General features: G+C 43.4%; 1 protein-coding gene across 6 annotated transcripts in view; it reads right to left on the minus strand.

Moving 5' to 3' along the window:
* Window positions 1-17,154, minus strand: part of SSH2 (slingshot protein phosphatase 2) — a 204,748-nt gene that overhangs the window by 35,192 nt on the left and 152,402 nt on the right. Inside the window, exon 1 of one of the 6 annotated variants that reach the window (XM_083172297.1) lies at window positions 12,400-12,788. The exons of 4 other annotated variants lie outside the window; for them this stretch is intronic. In XM_083172297.1, coding sequence (XP_083028423.1) covers window positions 12,400-12,593 — 194 coding nt within the window. In that variant the 5' untranslated portion in view covers window positions 12,594-12,788. Of the gene's footprint in view, window positions 1-12,399; window positions 12,789-17,154 lie in introns of those variants that run through there. One more of the 6 variants, XM_083172296.1, reaches the window with a different exon arrangement.

Raw genomic sequence — 17,154 nt, forward strand, 5'->3', positions numbered from 1 at the left:
ACCAGGCATGTACAAACTGTGGCCCTCCAGCTGTTGTAAAACTACATATCCCAGCATGCCTTGCCATAGTTTTAGCATTCCCTAACAGCAAATCTGTTGCAAGGCATGATGGGAACTGTAGTTTCACAACAGCTGGAGGGCCATAGTTTGGCCATGTCTGAGCTACTGTAAACTAAACAGTCACACTTTTGAGCACCAAAACCCAGGCCGCCCACAGAACTTTACACAGGGGTGTACATTTGATGCAGTTAAACTCTGTGCAATGTGGTGATACCTGCACGAACAGTAATAAATAAAGAGTTTTAAAGGACAACTGGTGAACCGGCATAGGGGTAAGGTAACCCTTCAGGTCTAATCCCACAGAATAGCTATTGTAGCACAAAAGCTGGAAAAAGTTAATGCTGGTTGTGAAAGAATGGTGGCAGAACACACAGTGCGTCAAAGCGTGGTGCAAAACCGCATCTATGTCCTTGTCCATGCTGACCCTGGCCCACAGCTTGCTACATGAAAAAGCAGGCTCCTACTTTATGTTCTGCTAACTGCATGTGGCAGCCTTTCCCTATGAACGTGGTAATGTATCGAGTCATAAGGAGCCAGTGACATCACTGCCTCGTGTCCTAAAGTGATCACTAATAAAGAGTCGCCCATAATTCTCACAAGTACCTATTCTCCACTTAATGTGCAAACTCTACAAGTACTAAACTCTAAATCAAATCCTTCCCGATAGGTTACTATTTTTAAACATCTGAAAATGGGACAATTCTTTCACCAAAAACAGATGTAGGGTCACGAGATGAGAAATCTTTCTGGAGTATAATAAAAAAAACAAGTCACATGCTGCAGTGCAAGACACTCATAAAAGACGACAAACAATACACAGCTTGGAGATATAACGGAATGTCTGGGAAGTCAGTAGCATCTACAGATACTTTCATGAAGTGGTTAATTAGAATGAACATAAAAATGACTGAGACTGTTATTCTTTGAGTACATAAAGTACAAAACGAAAGCACACATGGGGAAAATCTCTACAGTGGTCTAATTAAAAATAGCATTTTTACAGTTGTGCACACAATAAATTATGTGCAGTAAGTGGAATGGTGGGTTACTGGCTGTTCAGGGCTAGCTACTAATAAGAAGTTTATCTAAGGACCAAACGATTCAAAGCGATCATACATTTTTGAAAAATCTAATCTTTGTGAATGCCAACAAAACAGATCCCAGAGGACAGAAGTACTAGTTTCCAGGTCGGTGGAACACATGCCCGAATGAGGACGATATGCAGAACTGCATCGACCCTGGTTATTGGGGATATATCTAGTCAGGTCATAACCGTGGACGTGAGCGACAGTGACCACGGACAGATTATTATAGTCTCTATGGGCATTATCTGCAGGCACTAGAGTGAAAGGTGCCCAAATCTTATGTGGCAAACCTCCGATTTGCGGTCGTGTGCACATCGTTTGGATCCAGAGATTGCAAGTGCTGCACATAAGATTTATCAGATCCGGCACTAGATGGGGGTCGCATACGATACATCATATGCTAAAGGACTGCATGCGATGTATCATATGTGGTCCAGCTGCTAGAGAGCTCCATGTCTAGCAGTTCCCATGTATTGCATTCAAGGCTACATTTGATAGTTCAGATAAGAGTATGGGGGCATTTACCATTAAATACAATAGAGGGCAAGTGTAGGTTACATAAACCTAGCTGCATCAGCGGAGGACACTGAAATAAGTATCAGGACGGGAGCAACTGCAGGATTTGATGGCACCAAAGATGGTTTAAGAGAAGGAAAAGCTCGTGAGGCAAAAGGGCCCTGCTCGTGAAAGCTTACATTCTAAAGCGCACTGGCAGAGTGGTTGCATGTCTCCACTATAGCAGTTAGGATATCATGCACTGGCTTGAATAGCAGACTTCCTAGGCCTGTATTTATCACACTCTGGGGTTTATTTACTAAGATGGGAGGTCGTCCATAGCAACCAATAAGAATCTATTTAGCACCTACTAGAAGATATTAGAATATACCTCTTTGTCTCCATGGAATCCTAAAGGCCCATACACCTCCCAGGGTGTATAACCCCCCCACCCACCCCAGCGATAGCATGCAGACAATATCTAGTCAGACCGCCAGAGAACACTGGTCCTCACATGGGATACGGTCACTAAGTCGACCCTATTTAGAACGACATGCATTGGGTAGACCACTGAAGGTCGACAGTGCTTAGGCAGACACCTCAAATAGGTTGACATGGTCGACAATAATTTTGTTGTCAGAGCTGGAATGTCGACAAGAGTATTAGGTCAGAAGGTCGACATGAGATTTTAATTTTCTTTTTTGAGCCGACAGGCAGTATTTCATGTCCTACCATCCACTACAGTGTTGTGGGAGAATTTTTTTTTTTTTTTTTTAAACGTGGCGAGCGCATGTGTGACACTTTATCTGTGCCCATGTCAACAACAAAAATAATTGTGATAACTCACGTCGATCTTTTGACTGGCGACCTTGCCATTGTCGACCTAATACTTGTGTTGACCTATTTCAGGTGTCGACCCAATACATGTCAACCTAAATTGGGTCGAGGTGTTACAGCGATGTGTGCTTAATCTCATCGCTCAGCAGGGTCACCCATCGCCCCGTGTGTACGGGCCTTTACAGTAAGTGTGTTTTCAGGGTATCCTCAGGAATCATTACTACAACCTGTAGATATATTGTGCTAATTAACATACCGGCGCTCCGGTTGGATGATCTGCATTGTTACGCTGGGTACACACTTTATCCGTCAGGAGGGAACAAAATCTGGTAATGTACAGTACGGGAGAAAACCATTTACTCCCAAATGCTCGAAAAACAGACATTGGTCATTCAAACATATTAGCAGAAGTAGTTTGATTAAACAAATCTGTCCAAACAATTGTTTATGTATTTTTCAGCATTGTGGAACAAATGGTTGACTCACTTGCTCCCATACACTGACTTTGTTCCCACCAAACAGATTGGACAGAGAAATCTTTGTGTGTACCCAGCTTTGATCTGCAGATATAGCTACAGACGGTTCAAGAAGCATTTTATCTATACATACTGCCTGATCGGTTAGGACTTTCATAACAAATGTGTGGGCAATATTGATCATTCAATCACTGCCAGCTCTGGTACAGGTGTACGGGCGGTCAGCACATTGCCCATACCTACACAACAATGTGCGATATATATCTTGAGACATATTCGCCATCACCTCTGTTACACAGCCGACGTGATATGTATCTGAACAACGTTGTTCAGAGAAATCGCTGGTACACACTAGCGGATGTTCCATGCGGAACAGTTCTTAGTAACACTGGCAATATGGGACATATGGGGGTGTGGTTCCATTGTTTCCTCGCACCTGTAGCTCTGGTCTAAAATGACGTGAGATATTTAACTGTTGGGTGCCTAGCCCCGCACTGGTTGCAAGTGGCGCATTCTTGCGCCCCAAACGCACCAGATTACCTTTAGAACAAGACTTTCCCTCTGTAAACTACGAAGCAGCTATACGGAATGAATGGTGGGCACCCAGAACAAACTGAACACAGCCACTATAGATGGGAGCTACGGGCAAACCACTGAACTCACCAATTAGAACCATGGACAAGTACTCCGGGAATAAAATGGAGAAATTTCAACGGCACTCTAAACGCATTGAAAAAAATTACCATAAAAAAAGCGCAAGGTGCAACGAAGCTTCATCTAGAACACAGGCTGTGGACACTCAGGAAACAATTTTTAGGGCAAGGATTACATCTGCACTAGTATTTATAGAAACAAGCCCATAATACAAATCAAGAAACCCCCTATACAGTTTTTTCACCCTTTACATAAAAGATCAAAGCTTTAGAAGGCCGTCACTGATGTAATTACTCTACGGTGGCTTTGCAGCACCATCATCTCTCATGTCGTTCGTGAAGCAGTTTAATGAAAGAGACAGGGTGTCTACTGTATGCTGGATTGTTGGGATGTGCTAAGGTCAATATACTGTCCCTTCCCATATTAGTCAAGCGCAGAGAACACTATATTTAGCTGTGGTATGCTCAGAACTTCCCAGCTGAAAAAAGAACCAAGCCCCCAATGACTTTGTCTGAAATAGGTAGTGGGCTGTCTTGCTGTGATGAACAGGCTGACAAGACGAATACCGAATAAGTACTGAAAAGCGGTGTGGTCAGGATCTATCCATTACATGCTCTTTATAGCTTCCCCAGCACAAGGTCTTGGAGATTCTTCAGCTCTCATTTAAGAAGATGGGACTCTCAGACAGCATTAATGTATCAGCCACCTTTATGGATAGGACCCTTAGAATTAAACAAATGCAATAATACACTACAGTGAATGCTCTAATAGCTGTTGCAAACATCATTTTAAACAGGATTTAAAATTAGAATTAGGTCGATTTGTTACAGACGACCTTGTACATAAGTGAGTTTCTCACTTTTTTGTGAAAATGTCGACACCTGAGAATGTAGACCCTTATCGTGCCATGCTCAGCACCCTTTATCATGCCCAAATGTAATCCACATGCATGTTATAGTATGAAATAATGTAAAAAAAATCAGGAAAAAATCCCCAAAAAGTACAGCCATGTCAACTTTTTGCTTGTGTCAACCATATGCCTGTCAACCTAGATATTGTAGCCCATCCAGATGCCAAGCTATAGGTTAGCTGTAAGCATTTTAGCTCTTATGAACACTGCAGGATTGCAATGTACAGATTCTTAACTTTACTTAAGGGCAATAACTAGATCAGAACACTTCTTTGTCTTCTTATCCTCCTTAAGAAGAGCACATTCAAAATAACCAATAAACCATGAAGATAGGGTTAGCTTTCCACAACCATGCCCAGGTCAGCTTTTTAAATAGAGCTGACACTCAAGACTATACATAGGGTCTCCTAACTGTGACCGCTCAGAAGTAAGGACCTATCCTGACCAGGAACTAGAGTATTGCTCAGTTTTAAGAAATGTCACAAAATACCAAAAACATACTACTGTACTTGAGGAAAGAGGAGGTTTTCAAGTGGTGTGTAAAGGGGCCTACCCACTGGGAGATTTGCTGAGCATTCTGAGCGATGCTCAACAACACTCAGCAAGATCGCTCAGCACACACCGATGTGTCAGTGCTGTGCGATCTGTCAGGACCAGTGTTCTCCGGGGAGGGGCCTCACATTGCTATGGCCCCTACACATGGAGCGATGTACGGTCATTTTCTAACTGATCTTGTTCGATCGCTTAGAAAATACCCTAAAATCGCCCTGTGTATAAGCCCCATAACTGTTTACATTTAATTGTCAACCTTTTTACAGAGAATGTTGGCCATTTCACTGCCTGAACCATTTTGAAACTTCATTGAACCCTCCATGATTCCTCTAGTTCCCAGTTAAATGGCCAAATATTGGTTCAGCCAACAAAACCGTTTCTGTGTAGGTGACTGCACATACGATTTATGTAATTTGAAACTACTGATGCAGACCTGTTTTAGATTTGGGTTCAAACTCAGGAATAATATGCAAACACACTCATCAAGAGTTGCTAAGTTCTAAACCTAGTAAGGGGAGGCATTGTCAAATTTTCTGACCGTCAAAAAATTGTCACTTTTTGCCTATATAACTCGAATTTACTTTCGACCCATTCTTTAAAATTGCAGATGTTTGAACGGTCGGAAAGTATGTGTTTTGTCGAACTTCTGTTTTCTTTGTTCCTATTTGAAATCTAAAACAATTCCTACTTTCTGGAGATGTGAAAATGGTCTTCAATACCAGTTCGATTTTTTTATTGGAGGAAAAAAAAAATCTAAATTAACAGTTTGGATATTTTGCAGACAAAACCAAAATAAAAATATTAAACGCCTCAATCTTCATGGTGTTTCTTTTTCTCTTGCTGCACCAATTAAACTGATCCCGCTCACAGATATTTAGGCTCTCCCCTACCCCCTTCTTACAACTGCAGAAAAAGGGACAAAGGTAAAACAATGCGTCATGGTTTGCCCACTCAATAAATCTGGAGTCCGCAACCAGCCTGCAGGAGTTCTCATTATCCCTCCATTTAGCCATTTGAACAATGGCAGGGGATCAGCTGGAAGGATTTCCCAGAATCCGGCAGCTGGAAGGATTTCCCAGAATTCTAGTAAAGATTAGAGTAGGCTCTCTAACCAAGAAAGTTTACCACCATCTTTGTGGTTAGATGAAATATTAACAAATTTCACCCAGTGTGATGTAACAAGGGTGTGGTGTGACTTCCCGACAATCAGTATACCGACATCGGAATCCTGACTGCCGGTGCTCGGACAGGGGAGGCGAACGCAAAGAAGCCCCTTGCGGGCTCGCTGCAGTCGCCAAGCTGGGGGCTCGGTGGCTTGCCGCAGGTTCTATTCTCCCATCTATGGTGATCATGTATCCCCACAAGGGAGAATAGACCCTGTCAGTCGGGATCCCCCCTGTCGGAGCACCGGCAGTCGGGATTCCGATTGTCGGGTAGTCATCCAGCACCTACTTAACAACTACAGATACAAAATCAGATAAACAGTACTTTAAATCGGGGGGTAAATTTATATACATTAGGAACATACATTTAGGAACATTTTGGCTCTCCAGCAGCTGTGAAACTATACATCCCAGCATGCCCCATCACAGTTTTAGCATAACCTAATAGCAAGGCTATGGTAGGTCAAGCTGGGATTTATTGTTCAACAACTGAAAAACTGTTGTTCCAACTCACTAAGTTTCCCTACATTTTTAGAACAGCTCATCACATCCAGCCGGCATGATTGAAGCGATATAATCTAATGCCACGTGTGGGTGAGGTGATGTGAATATTTAGTTTTTGGATAACAATGAATAGAAGCCTACCCCCACTGTCCTTTGTCTCCAACCATCTGATCTGCTTATAATGGTCCATTTTTTTTAAGTTTAAGTCTAAACAGCCTCTTTGTTTCGTGCATTTGTTGCATTACCCTTGTAGCAATAAAGGGAGGTTTTGCAACCCAGTCTTGCTATGATTGACCAGCAGTCTAATAAACTTGTGCACAGTTGTAACAGAACTATATAGGGGAAGCTTGCAGCAATCTAGGAGCTGAAAACACAAATTTGTTAATAATCAACTTGGAAACAAACTAAAGTTGCATGTACTGTAATTGAGCTGCTCCACAGAATGAGCTAGCCAGACCAACCTGTAGCTCTACAGCTGTTGTGAAACCATCCATCCCAGCATACCTTTCCTCAGTTTTAGCACTCCCTACTAACAAAACTGCGGCAAGGCATAATGGGACTTGTAGTTTTACAAAAGCTGGAGAGCCGGAGGTTGGCCAGGCCTGCACTAGAGGATATTTTAAAAAGATACCACTAAGAAAAGGCCTCCTGAGCGATCATTTTTAATATATCATCTAGTGAGTACACTCAATATAGTTAACGATGCGCATTCCCACACATTATTTTTTTTATTAACGACCCCCCGTCTGCTGAACATGCAGCAGATCAATGTTAGCTATATAGCCAACAACCCACATGTTAAGTGGGTCCCAGTGACATCACTGAACGATATCTTTTACCAATATAGTTTAGCATGTTCACTCAATTTGGCCACCCGTGGCCGATATCCTTAATGATACCTTCCGTGGCCAGGATCGGCTAGTGTGTATGGAGCTTAAGACTGCTGTAAACAGAAAAATACTATTAACATTGACGTAGCTCAATTATGTCAATCTAAAGCATTTAGTTTCCAGTAAGGACAGTGTAAAAGGGTGTACACAAGGGCTGAAGATTTTAATCTGGCCTAGTCAAGATCAAGATGTAGCCGCCGGTGCTAGCTGGCTGCCATCCCCTGCAGCAGCCCGTGTGTACAGCCAAACACACTGTGCTGCACCTAGTCAAAATAGACTTGCCTGTACAGTCAGTTTGGCCAGGCGATATCGGCGCTGTGGATCGCTATCTCCCGCAGTGTACACACAGGGTGATGCTGACTTACCTTCTAGGTGATTTTTTACTATCCAGTCAAAATCGCCCCATGTGTACACGGTTTAAGAGGAGGAGGATGGGGAGGGGGGCAGTAGACAGCATGAGAAGTTAAAATATGCTAGTCACTTTTCACACAGTAGTGATGTGCGGTAAGGTAAGGCAGAGGTACCTACAGGCACATATATTTGCGTGAAAATGTGTATCTACCCAGCTATTTACCTCACCACACGTCACAGCAACCAAATTAGTTAACAAATAAAAAAACGCATTTGATTATTAAAACGGGCGGATATCATGATTTACGCCTGGTTATTATTGCGTTATCCAATTATATACCATTTTTAGCATCCAAAAATGGAACCACGATCGTGTGAAGGGAAAAAGCCCCAATCCCAAGTGTTATGGCGGGTCTGGCTGTTGATTATCGGTGATTATACTGCGTAACTCCAATAGGTGTGGATATCAGGAAATTGACCATGGGTAATTGGATTACCCCCCCCCCCCCCCCCATTATATGTAATTTAGACCATATATTATTAATTCATTAGGATTGAGGTATATAAACAAGGAGGCAAACGTGTGAATATATTCCAAAATGTCTGCCTCTTGTAAAGACAGTGGGTACATAATCAATTTGCTGTCTACAACATAAACACATCAATAAATGTCAAATGCAGCAGAAGCAAAGTGTGCAACTACTGGGCAGTTATCCTGTGTGTGACAACGACTGACGTGTCCTGTGTGACGACTTGTTAGGCAAACACAGGACATGAGTAACGGTATGCTAGACTTTGCACTTGAGGTAATGCTTTCCACACAGACACTACCTGTTAGTTTCTGTTTGCATGCCTGAGGAAAATAAAAGAATAGGTGTAAAAGGTAAAATAAAAACAGGCACACACTATATGACTGTATAAATGAGACGCTGTGTAGCTAATTGCCTTGCAACATCCACTTTGAACTACCAACAACTAGGACCTTCTTTGATGTGGCTCTACATAAAACTGTAACGTGCCTCTGTTATGTCTACCTGCTTATTTTGGACTATTACCAGACAAACTTTGCTGTCAAGCAACAAAACCATACAGCCAGCGGGTGCTGTGTTTATTAGATTCGTGGCATGGAAATCATGCAATTGGTTTTAACTAATTTTTAAAGTAGGCGTATGAAAGATTGTATGAATATACATAGAAGATTGAAATTCTATTTCTACTAAAAAACAATATTTACACACATTTCTATGAATAAATAGGAATTGCTTAGAAAGCAACAATTTTTTTTTTTTTTTTAACAGATCATAAACTTGCTGTTCATCTTTCACATGAAGTGGAAAAGTTTCACACTGTATATATCATTTACATAAGTTCCAGGGAAGGGCAGATAACTTTACAAAGCCCCTCTGGGTAATATAAGGTCCTGACTTGTCGCTAGCAATCCCATTTGTCATTGTGACATTAGCGTGCAGCAGAAGCAAAGGTTGTTGCTTGCAGTAGAATCGCTGAGCTAAGCATTTCAGACAAGAACTTCTAGTAAACCAAAAGACCCAATTAATGTCAGCATTATATTTTCCTAGTACTTTTATCTTGGAATACTGACCCCAGTGGCCAGAGTACAGAACACAGGTTGGCTAATTAAACATTTCTGTAGCAAAAAACAAAAAAAACAAGTTTAAGAATGTGATTGCAAAAACGATAGCACTACTCGTTACAGCAATTCCATGTTCCATTTAAAAGGACACATTCAAAGACGGGGCAGAATGTTCTTGTGACCTTCAAAATAGACATAACCTATAATTTCAAGTACCAAGAACCAGAGAGTTATGCTACAATGACCAGTAGGTTGCCACCTCGGAGCCTATCCCATTCAAAGCCAAGGCCAAACAAAGATTAACAGCAGGTGTTACTTGGATACTGAATGCAGGACAAGGTAAAGAGCAAACAGCCCTTGTTTGTGTTGTCTTTCCTTTTCACAAGGATAAAGGCCTACGCTTGGGTATATTCACTATTACCAACAGCCTTCAATTCAAGTTTCATATTCAATAATCTTTTTTCGATTAAGATTCCTGCTGAAATCAACAAATATACCTTCTGACAGTAATGAGGTTTCTACAAAGAGGGTTAACAGGATGTAGAGTATGGCTAATAGATGGAACGCTAGAATATTAGTTAATCTGTACCAACCAATAATTTCTATAAACGTTCCACTTAAACCTTGAAAGCAATATCAGCTGTATATATGCTATGCTTCACTTGCTTAAGACACAAGACAAAAGGAAAACCTAATAGGCATGCAACTTCTAAGTAGGGCTTATTCCACATAGGAACCCGTGGTTTGTACAATTATACATACATAATGCCACTTAGATGAAAGAGTGGCATTCAAAGAAAATAAACTTTAATGAAAACATGTACACACATTTAGTTGAACTCTTCCAACAGGTAGTTTGATCAAACATAGTTTAATGCTTAGTGTTACCAGATTCAAAAGTACTCTTTTTGTCCTGTGAATGTGTCAAATATCTCGCCACAGAGGAAGTCTGCTGCTGCAAAATTATCTAATAAGACAATGAAATACTCCACAAAAGAATTCAGCCCTTGCATATAAACAGGAAGTTAGAGGAAGATAAGAGCAGCAGTACTATAAAACTCTGCAAACTCACTAGAGTAGACTGTCCTGACAAAAGGTCAAGTCCTGTGAGTGATGTTATTGCTGGGGTGAGACCTGGGTTCACAAGGAAGCTAAACGGCTCAGTAAGACACGGAACTATATTTAGCAAACAGACAAATTAAAGGATCACATTTAAAATAATGGTGCCTGTATTAAGAAGTCCAATAAATTCTAACTGCGAAGCCATCTACTAAATAGGATTATAAGCATAAAGCAAGAAATTGTGTTTAAACAATCTTGCTTGCAAAACAAGTCTTGGGCAGGTTATGATCTCTTATCACCACAGGTGAACTAGTTGAAAAAAAATAATAATCTAAAAACCTGTGTGTCAACTAATTAACAGATAAACTACACTTATAAACACCAATTTACAATAATTGCCATGTATACATTCAAGAGCAGTAATTTCTTTTAGAGGACTATGTAATGAGTGCAGAAATTGTATTTTTCCTTGTACTTTGTCAACTTGAGTATAGTTCAGCAGCACATCCTGTTTTCAGAACAGGATGCCAGAAGCGCATCAGAATATCACAATTTGGAAATCCAAATATGTAGATTAGAATACTCAGAGCTATGGATACATTAACTACATGGAGGATGGATAGAAAACATTGGAGTATTTTTAGTTACAACATGTAACAGCTCTGAAGACCACATACACTAAAGTCACTGCTCCACAAATACAAACAAATGAATGAGCAATAAGTACTTAACACCAGGAGTAGTATTGCCAACACAGACTATGCAAAACTACTCTAAACATTTCTGAGAACTAGAAGAATATAAACTGGAGTTTGCGGGTTGTATATTAGGGGGTAGTGTGCACAAGCTTTGCACACAAACACACACACACACACACACACACACACACACAGTATACATATACACACACTGGTACATATATTCTCTGGCCCTTTTAGATTCCAATCCATGCAAGCCTTTGGGCTGTTTCACACAGTACGGTTCCTGCCGCACGGTGAAATCCCGCACGGCCAGGGAGCCATGCCGCACACATTAGTTGTGAATGGACACTATTGTGTCCATTCACACGGGACGGCCACGGCCCGGCCACACGGCTGCAGCCGGATCCCGCAACTGGAAGGGACGGCTGCCGGGCTGTGGCCATCCCTGCCATTATAAAATTCTGAGTGCGGCGCGGCTCCCTGACCGTACGGGATTTCACCGTGCGGCAGGAACCGTACTGTGTGAAACAGCCCTTTCTTTATTGTACAAGATCTCAGCTGTATGCAAGTGTGAAACAAATAAAGTCATTCAGTAACATTTTGCATCAATAGGAGCCTATGGCAAGAATCCCTGATGTGGGCATGGAGGCCTTGAAGAACCATTGTCTTGTGTATGAAACTATGTGCCTCTGGGACAAGCGCCCTGTGATAGGACATTACATTGAGAGATCAGCAAGCTAGAGACACTACACTGTATACAAGGATGCCTAAATGGCACCCCATCTCCCTACATAACATTACAGGAACAGATTGTCTGTAACCATCACACACTAGCCTGGGTGTATAATAGTACTCCAGCTCCTGTGGGACACTATACAATAGAAATACATAAATCACTAAACTTGTTTTATAGGGTGCAGTAGTGCAGACCCTGGGTATAGCAGCCTGTATGGAGCTGCAGGTGGGGGCAGAGCAGGAGTATAGCAGCCTGTGTGGAGCTGCAGGTGGGGGGAGAGCAGGAGTATAGCATGGATACATACAGTATGGAGCTGCAGCATGTATACTTACATCTGGTTGATGGTGTTCTGTGAGATTACGGCGTTCTCCGAGAAGTGAGGGATCATCCTCCCCCCGCAGCACACACACCAGTGCCCCCCGCCGCCGCTGCTGCCCGCCTGCCTGGCCCCGGAGAGCGTGCTGAGTGTCATGGGGAGCTGCTGTCCCGCCGGGCTGCCCGCTCTGCACTCAGCGCACCGGCACATAGGCTCTCACAACGCCGAGCACATCCCCGGACTGACCGCAACAAACTTTCAGCAAAGTGCCGTGAGCCTGCGTTATATGTGCGGTACAGGGGCTGCCGGGTGGCTCTGCAGCTGCGGTAGCATGCCACCCCGAGCACCGGCTCCCTGTCGCACACGCTCACACTGATGGACTGAGTCTGACTGATAGCATAGCCGGGCTCCTGCTGTCCCGTGTCTCAGCTGCCGAGCACCGCGCATGCGCAGCCTCTCTCTCCTCCACTCCCCCCTTGTACAGACGGGGAGATGTTAAAGCATCCTCACCATTTAATGCCCCAAACCCAAAAGTGCCCCAAAGTGTCAGACAACTAAACGCAGAACCGCATTACCCCGGCAAGCATACATTAATAAAGTTTTAAGTAAATGACAGTAACACCAGCAAAGTCATTACCATGTATTCTTTGTTACTGCCTTTAAAACCATTTGCCATTTGCTTATCAAGTTGCAGCTTTGTGTTTCTGCTGATGCTTTGTCGATAGTCACGTCAACAGTCATTATTTTGACACCATAAGGGCGACATTTAATTAATAAACCTTTAAATTGCCCTTTTTATATGTGGAATAAGGGCAATTTGTAGTTACCAAATTACGTCATACACAGCACTTCTGCAAGCCAACATTCGGGCCCAAAAAATTGGGTGAAATTGGCCCAAATAGCACGTGTGTGACATCGGTTCCGATGCACAGTCCCGTGCACAACAGATCAGAGCCGGAGATCATAATTGCGGCATGTAAGGGCCCCCATACATAACACCGACTTGGCCTAACGACAAGTCGGACCCAATTCTCCTGTGAGCCGGCCGGCAGCTCGATTTGGCACCTGATGTGCCATTTTACATGTGATAAATCACATGCGATTTATCACATGTAACCGGGAGCTGCAGCGGGCAGTGTGGAGCAGTGGGACAGGCAGCGGGTGAGCAGCTGCAGCTGGCGGTGTGGAGCAGTGGGGCAAGCGGCAGGTGCGGGGAGCTGCAGCGGGTGGTGATAAATGGGACTGGCACGCCAGGTACTAGAATTTAAAAAAAAAAAGTGTCAAATGTCTAGCAGGCCTCTGATTGGCTGAGAGAGCTTGTCTCTCTGATCACTGCCCGCTGCAGCTCAACACCCCCCCCCCCCCCCACTGAAAGGTACCGCTGGCACACACCGCAGAATCAGACCAGTTACATCGCGGGTGCTAAAAATGTGGTATTTGTTTAGTTCCACGGCGGTCGATATTTCGGATGAGATATCGGCCGATCCGATGCGATCCGATTATTTACCTGTTTATAACCCCACTATCCACTACGCATGGAGTTGATTTTATATAGTGTGGCGAGCGCAGCGAGCCCGAAGCGTGGCGAGCCCCGCGAGGGGACGCGGATTACTGTGCTCGCCACACTATATAAAATCAACTCCATGCGTAGTGGATAGTGGGGTTGTGAACAGGTAAAAAATCGCATTGGATCGAATCGGCCGATATATCGGCCTCCGTAAAACTAAACAAGTACCTTGCCGCTGATAGGTCCGATCCAACATAGAACCTGCAGCAGGTTCAATCTGTAGGGTCTGTCCCGATGCGCACAGAACCGTACATCGGGTTGGATGAGGTGTCAAACACATCCAATCTTAGCCTGATCCATCAGAATCAGGAAAAATCGGCCCAAATAGGATAAGTGTATCCTTAAGATCTCTTGGTTGACCCCCCTCCTGGCAGCGAGGGAAGGGGATCGCATGCGATACATGGCATGAAGTATCGCATGCAATCCTGCTGCCTAGAGGGGGACTGGATGCGACATTTGGGGGAGAAGACAGCTGATGGTGTTGCAGGTGATACACAGCCCATCTCATTAATGCAAGAAGGGGAAATATAACCCCTATTTCTGCATTACAATATTAGTGCTATTGCTGCTGCTTCCAAATAACCAAATACACATCTGGATCAGGCTCTACAGTAGGTGCGGTAAAGAGCATTATGTGCAAAGCACAGATTGCGGTCTTCCTCTGGTCTAGTGCTTCAGCTCTCTGCTTTGCAGAGTGCTTTATCTGGATTGACATGATCAGCAGATAATACAACACCCAAGAGATCATTATACATCATTACAGATCAGCGGCAAGACTTAGATTAGAAATGTCTACTTTTAAAGTAAAAACAATTATGGGTGCTGAAAGTTAAACATTTTCAGGCAGGGGGCCAGATGCACTAAGGTTCAAAGGGCGGGATGTATTAATATACATCGCTGCCCATTCGGCGCAATGCCAGTGCATAAGTACTAACATATGCAGCTGGCATTGCGGTGCGGTAACGGGACCCCCCACGATACCTGTACTGTGGTGTGCGAGGGGTCTCCGTCTTCTCCCTTCCGGCTGAACTGCCTTCACGCCGGGGACAGCTAAGCAGGCTGTCCCCGGCGCCACCTCCCCCCCTACTGCAGCCGGAAGGACGTCCGGCTGCGTTGCTAGGGGGAGGAAGGGCTTACCTTCCAGGGTCCAGGAGGACATGCAAGAAGGTAAGCCCAAGGGATGGGGAAATGGGGGGGGGTCGTCGAGGCGGCAGGGTTGCGGCGAGGCGGCGAAAAGGCCATGGGCTTCTATAGGATATACCATGGCCGGCAAAATCGGTGCGGCCGGGTTATAGTACATAGGAAAATGCGTTAAAACGGGGGTTTAACCGCATTTTCCCCTTAGTACATCCAGCCCAAATATTGATAAAATGGAGTGATGAACAATCACCAAACCAATCAGCTCCTGCCTGACATTTTTTAAACACAGCCTGTGACATGATAGTTACAGTAGGAGCTGAATGGCTGGCTGTTTATCACTCTCCATTTTATCACTTTTTGAAGCTTAGTGCATCCGGCCCTTAATCTTAAAACGTTCAGAATATATACTGTAATAGTAAAAAGTGGCTCTCCAGCCTTGTCACCATTTTGTCATTCCCTAATAGCAAAACGGTGGCAGGGCGTGCTGAGACTCAAAGTTCCACAACAGCTGGAGAGCCACAGGTTGGCCAGACTTGCTGTAATAGAGAACTACATTAACTTATGGCCGTAGAGTACAGGGATGTAGCGGCAGCTGCCTTTACATGTTACTCTAACAACTTCAGCAGGTAATAAAACTCCATTAGATAGGTCACCACAAATGTCGTGTGAGAATATCTGGACAGCAAAAATAAACATAACTGTTTATGTGGCAATTATAAATCCAAAATTACATTTTAGAGCAAATGTCAGCTTCACTCCTGATAGGATTTATAATGAAATAAACCAATGATCTACACAAGCGACAGGAGATACACATACCTGATATATTATTTATTTATTAAAGGTTTCGTATATAGCGCATACATATTCCGCAGCACTTTACAGAGAATATCTGAACATTCACATCAGTCCCTGCTCCAGTGGAGCTTACAATCTATTTCCCCTACCACATGTACATGTACACGCACACACAGACATTCTAGGGTTAATTTGTTGGGAGCCAATTAGCCTACCAGTATGTTTTTGGAATGTGGCAGGAAACCGGAGTAACCGGAGGAAACCCACGCAAGTATAGGGAGAATATTACAAACTCTGCACAGTTAGGGCCATGGTGGGAATCGAACCCATGACCTCAGTGCTGTGAGGCAGTAATGCTAACCATTACACCATCCGTACTGTCCAATATGATGCTACGTGCTTCAGCATGTATGTGATGTTTATCTACTGGGTAATACACAAGGCAGAAAGCTAGCAGTGTCTGTCAGTGCTGAAACAACAAGACGCTTCTGACACTTCGGTGTAAATGTGGCATTTATGAGGTACATAAACATCAGGATACACCTCAGTAACACTATGTACTTTTCATATTCCACTGCAACGGTCTCTTTTCTCAGAACCCTTTACGTCATGTAATGTTCTCCCAAATAACTCGGAATTCATTTCCAGGAGTGGTTCGTATCCCTACACTAGTTTTATTCTCACGAAGAAAAGGAGAGGATTTAACATTATTAAAGGGGGGAAAAGTAAAGGACCTATACTTGCAAGCATTTCAGCGAGTCTACACAATGTTTTAAAGGGGCAATAATTTAAATGGCAAAACAAAGTTGTTAATGCTTTTTGAATGATTTCCTCTATAAAACATCAAAGAATGACCAGAATCTTGCTGATTTAAAAAATATAGCGTTTGCCTTTAAAAAAAGTTGCCATTTTAAATACTGTTGCAAAATATCAGAGACATTTCTATTTTGCCAATAAGGAATCTAGGTACTTATGTAGTATCTGGGCGCCCGATTTAGAAATCGGGTCGGATCGGGCACATCGCATCGCATGCGACCAAATCGTATGCGATGCGATGGTCCCGATTTTTCCATAGGATTCAATGTTAAAATGGTCGGAGTCCATTTTAACATAGAATTCAATGGGAAAAAGGGGTCCTTTTCCTTTCCCCACTATCCAAGTGGGCATGGAGTTGGATATAAACCTGTGGCGAGCGTAGCGTAGCGAGCCCCGCGAGGGGACACAGAATACTTTTTAAAAAATCTGCTTTCGCTCGCCACGCTTCGG

Source organism: Crinia signifera, chromosome 2 (genome assembly GCF_055691185.1).
Source record: "Crinia signifera chromosome 2, ASM5569118v1, whole genome shotgun sequence".
In the NCBI taxonomy this organism is placed as follows: domain Eukaryota; kingdom Metazoa; phylum Chordata; class Amphibia; order Anura; family Myobatrachidae; genus Crinia; species Crinia signifera.